The 4988-nt window shown below is 41.3% G+C and overlaps 1 protein-coding gene across 2 annotated transcripts in view; it reads right to left on the reverse strand.

Annotated features, from left to right (window-relative positions):
• SLC4A7 (solute carrier family 4 member 7) overlaps positions 1–4233 on the reverse strand; it is a 100526-nt gene extending 96293 nt beyond the window's left edge. The window contains exon 1 of one of the 2 annotated variants that reach the window (XM_019508780.1): positions 4113–4233. In XM_019508780.1, the coding sequence (XP_019364325.1) occupies positions 4113–4167 (55 nt within the window). In that variant the 5' untranslated portion in view covers positions 4168–4233. The remainder of the gene's footprint in view (positions 1–4112) is intronic. The other variant, XM_019508781.1, reaches the window with a different exon arrangement.
• Positions 4234–4988: the final 755 nt, after the last annotated feature.

The raw sequence follows: 4988 nt of genomic DNA on the forward strand, positions 1-4988 counted from the left end.
CTAGAACGAGAAAAAAAAAAAAAATCAGAGAAAGAACAGGATGCCTGGTTATTGCTGGCTATCAAAGCCATACCAACCGTCTAAGATCTGGTTAAACGTTGTTCTCAACAGAAAGTGGCTGAGAACTTTCACCTCACTTACAGTTATCATCCCTATTTATGGTTTCAGATAGTTAGGAAGCTAAAAACAAGGTGCTTCTGAAAACTTCACTCCTCATCTTACTGCTTCCACAGAAAAAATAGGTATTACTTTATGGCAGTGCCCAATAACTCCAATTGAGAGCAGTGCACTGTAGTACACACACGGTCTTCTCAATGGTCACACACATAATTTGACTCTTCCTTTTGCCACTGTGTTGTCTGAAACTAGTTTGCGCTTAACTAGACAGATGTAAAATATATCTCGGTCCCGTTTACATTCACATTTCCACTTCCACAACTGCAGTTGAGTTACTAATATGAACAGTACCCCTACTGGATATGAAACAGTTTTTTCAAACTCAGATTGAGATTCCCTATTTTCCATTCCTGGCTCCACATGACCCAAGATTTATCCTTCTATTTTCTCTCCATTAGCATCTTCAGTATCAAACAGCATAGAAGTCTGGCCTACCAAAAGCTCTCAGAAACAGACACACAAGACAGTTTTGATACCATAGTATCAGCTCCACTGACATTGCTATACATAGGCTCTACTCGTGCTTAAGTATCAAGGTAAGAGTTTCTGAAGTGCTAGCAACAATGTGAGTACATCTGGATAAAAAATGAAAGAAGCTGAATGCTATACTACAGTAGGTATATTATGTATTATTAAGTTAATAAGAATTAAAACACATTTCTGGTCACATTTCAACTTCCTAGAACATCATAATTGGCTTCTCAAAAAAATTAACAATAATCATTAGCACAGGGGAAACGGAGAAATAGCTAGCGGCTTTAAAATATTTACCTGGAGAATACGCTGTACTTGGATTAAGTATTTATCAGATCTGTAGCAAAAAGTTTCCCCAGCATTGCAAATCAATATATTCTAATAACTGATACTTTCTAGGAGTACTACTACCACACTGTTTTCTACAAAAGGGGTTGGCAACGTTTTTGGCCAGAGTGCCAAACACACCCAACCTCAACCCATGCCTCAACTTGGGGCAGACAGCAGAGGAACTGCAAGGGACCCAATCCTCGCTGCTGGCAGCAGGTGTACGTGCACCTCTATGCAGATGGCAAGGGAGAAGCCAGGGTTACACTGCAGCAAGGAAGCTGCACACAGCTGCACCGATGTCCAGAGCCCTAACCCAGTTCTGTGGCCAGAGGCGACTACATGCATTTGGGGGCACACGGCAGGGAAGGAGTCAGGGCAGCACAACCCCAGCCCATTCCCCACTGTCTGCCAAGAGGCACATGTGTACCAGCCACCAGCAACAAGCTAGATGGGAGCTCTGCAGAGCTTGGTGCAGCAGCTTGCAGCCTCCTGGCCACCTGCCACAGCCAGTCAGGGCTTTATATAGGCCCCTGCCACACACAGTGGAGCCCAGGCTGCTCACAGCAAGCAGCAGGGAGGCCACAAACAGCTACACCGAAATCTACAGAGCTCCGGCTTGGCTTGTTGCTTGTGGTGGACGCTGCCCTGACCCCTTCCCTGCTGTGCACCAAGGCATGCATACAGCCATCCCCAGCTATGGAGCTGGGCTGGGGTCCAGGCCCCAGTTGCAGCCTCCCAGCTGCCTGCTACAGCCAGCCTGGGCTCTGGGCAGCTCCTGCCTGCCACAGAGTTCAGGCTGTTCGCAGCAGGTCTTGCAGCCTCCCGGCCATTTGTTGAAAGCAGCCCTGGCTCTGTGGCCAGAGGCAGCTGCCCAAAGCCCAGGCTGGCTGTGCTGTGCTGAGTCAAATGGCCTCACATGCCATGCATGCTGGGGGTTGCCAACCCATCCTACACCTTTCCATACCCCCTACGAAATGTAAATATAGTTGAAAATATATTCATTTAAACCTCCTCTAATTATATTGGTTAAATGATTAATCAATAATGCAGCAGCTGGGGGACAGCTGCTGCTGGGAGTCATTCCAGAGCCCTTTCACTGTGGGGAGAGGGGGAAGAGGCAGGCCCAGCCAGATAGCACAACCCATGTGAAGCTCTGTGCTGGGAGGCAGGGATCACCTGTGAACCAACAGCTACCCACTTAATTGGCAAGTCATTAGCAGGATCCTGGTTTTCTCCAATTTAAAAAAAGCCCTAAAGGAACCCCAAATCCACATTTTCCCATGATTTAAATGAAACACCACTATATATATTTTTAAACTGAAAACTGGGGATTTTTTTAAAACAGAAAACCGGATGGTCATTAGGCTGCTTGCTATTTTCCTTTTAGGCTATGGGTGCTAGTCCCCTTGTCTCTCCCTGTTCCCTCCTCCTTGCCCCTCCCTCCCTCCTGCCTTCTCTGCTGATTCCTGCTGGGGCATCACACATCTTTTCTTCCCCCCTTCCCTGCCTGACTACACCCACACAGAATTAAAAGATAAATCAGTAAGCAAACTAGCCATCACCACACTTATCAGTTAAACGTTAGTCATTTAACCTTTCACATTCCCAACCCCACACCACATTTAGCTCAACAAAATTACTGTAATAAAGTTAGGAATATGAATGCTGATGGCACACTGCAAGTTCACTTATGTTTCAAGTAAAACCAATTGGTATCTATTGAAAAAGTCCACAAAATTATGTTTTCAGAAGGCAGGCCTATATGTAATGAACTGAATAAGTAATAGTAACTAATTTGTGGGCCTATCCCACCGCATTATTAATGCAAGTGGCTTGTTCAAAGACAATTCATTTAAAAAGAAGAGTATTGTAACAAAACTAAGCAAAAAGATGCATTTTAGAAATGCAGAATGGAGACAGAAACTAAAACAAAAAACAAACAAATAAACTTATTTTCTACCAAATGGTAACCCACCATTTTATTATAAAGGTCTTAAAGTACCACACAAACAAGCTCAGGATGCTCTGAGGTGGAGCATTACTCCCCTTTGGCAGATTAACCAAGTTGAGTATTAACCACATTTCTGTAGATAAATACAGAAGGGGTCTATAATAGACCTGAAAATGGAACCTGAATGGGAAAAAAAGTAAGTGGTCTTGTGTATCCAGTTTCAGGCTGACCTGCCCTTATGAATGTAATCTGATATGGTCACTAAACAAAACCAACCATTTTATATGCATTTCACTCTTATTTCCAATTCCCCTACAGTAGCATCTTCTACCTTTAAATCTGTGTTTCAACTTTTTTTTTCTTCTAACTTGATTCACAACATTTTGTTTGTAGTTTATCTGTGCAATTTGCATTATCTTCTTGTGTCACTTCTACAGTTGTTTCTTCAGTAACATTAATCTGTTAATCTGAAGTGGACACTGTGGCACAGCAGGAGGCACAATTGTGTGGATCACACAGATGCCATCGCACCTTTACCTGAACTTGTCGAGGGGCCCTAAAACTGACCCAAATCTTGGCCAGTTTTGCTGAGGGGAGAGCTCCGTACACAGCAGGAATGAAGAATGGCATACTTTTTCACTAGACTGTAGATTAAGAAGTTTATAAGCAGTCTGCAGTCTTGCAAAGAGTGCCTTCCTCCATTTTTCACAATCCATATTTTAAGGATATACATATATTTACAGTCCCAAGAGTTCATCCCTCACTTTTCCCATAAAAAAGACAGCTTAGATTCTGTGGCACTCGCCCAGGTAAATCTCTCTTACCAGGCACAATTACAATTGGATTATTTTTCCAGCTCTAGGCCCTAACTGGAAGAGTGTAAAAACTCATTACATTTTCTAAATTAAGACTTTTCTCAAAAGAGCAATTTTTTAAGTGACTTTTTAGAATAGCAATTGCACAGGAAGATTTCCAACCAGAGATATAAGCACTAATCAGCATACTAAACAAAAGAATAAAGGCTATAAAGAAATCATTAGGCATGGTGGCTTTGTTCATAAAATTTTATGTTGCAATCAATCATGAAAAACTTTAATTACTGTTAATGAGCGCTATGTACCGCACAGAAGAGAGAAATAGGCCCCTTTTAACTCTAAGATAGGGGCATAAAAATACTTACTCTCTAGTTCTTCTTTCTCAAAGTTTGTGTTGACAGTAGAGCTGGTTTTGCCCATATCCACAACAGCTTCTTCATCATGACCCTAAGAAACAAAATATGAGAATTGTTTAAAATGCAAGAAATAATTAAAACCCATCAGAACGTAGCTGTTTCCAATAATATACATTCTAGCATAGATTACATTGTACACACATTATTTCAGGACAGCCAATCTTTTTTTTTTTTGCTCCAGAAGCTGCTTTACAACCATTTTCTGATACAGAAATGAAACAGGATCCTCTGCGTATGAGCTGGACTGTGAACAAGTTGAGGGGTTTGCAAAAACAGATTTCCATTTTCAGATGAGAAAAATAAAGCTATTTCCTACTCTCAGAAAATATTCTACTAGCGACAGGAAGCATCAGTGATTCAAACTAGGTGAATTATACATCAGTGAAAACCCCAAATTCATCTAAATACAAAAAAAAAAGGGGGGGGGGTTTGCTTCAAATCTACTAAAACAATTTTACCCAGGCATTTCATACATGGGCATTTTACAACACATGCATTTCTCCAGTAAAATCAAAACTAGACATCAGCTATCCTGAAAGGAGAACGAAGTGTATGAAGCTGACTTCAGATCCCCATTTTAGTTAACAACTACATACTTAAATAAGGAAGGTTAGAAGGTCACAGATAACTTGTAGGCCATGGACTCTTTAAATGGATTTGCTGCATCTTGTTTATAAATTGACAGGTAGCTTTATTAAAAGAAAGCTGAGTAAAAACTATCCTTCTAAAACTAAACTTCAGATTTCCCAAATTGTTTTACGAGGCTCTAAATCACAAATCCTATGGAAGCTGTATTAAAAATCAGGCTATGGATCTGTAAAGACT

The sequence above is a fragment of the Gavialis gangeticus genome, unplaced genomic scaffold, assembly GCF_001723915.1.
Source record: "Gavialis gangeticus isolate Ggan-Ray unplaced genomic scaffold, GavGan_comp1, whole genome shotgun sequence".
In the NCBI taxonomy this organism is placed as follows: Eukaryota; Metazoa; Chordata; order Crocodylia; family Gavialidae; genus Gavialis; species Gavialis gangeticus.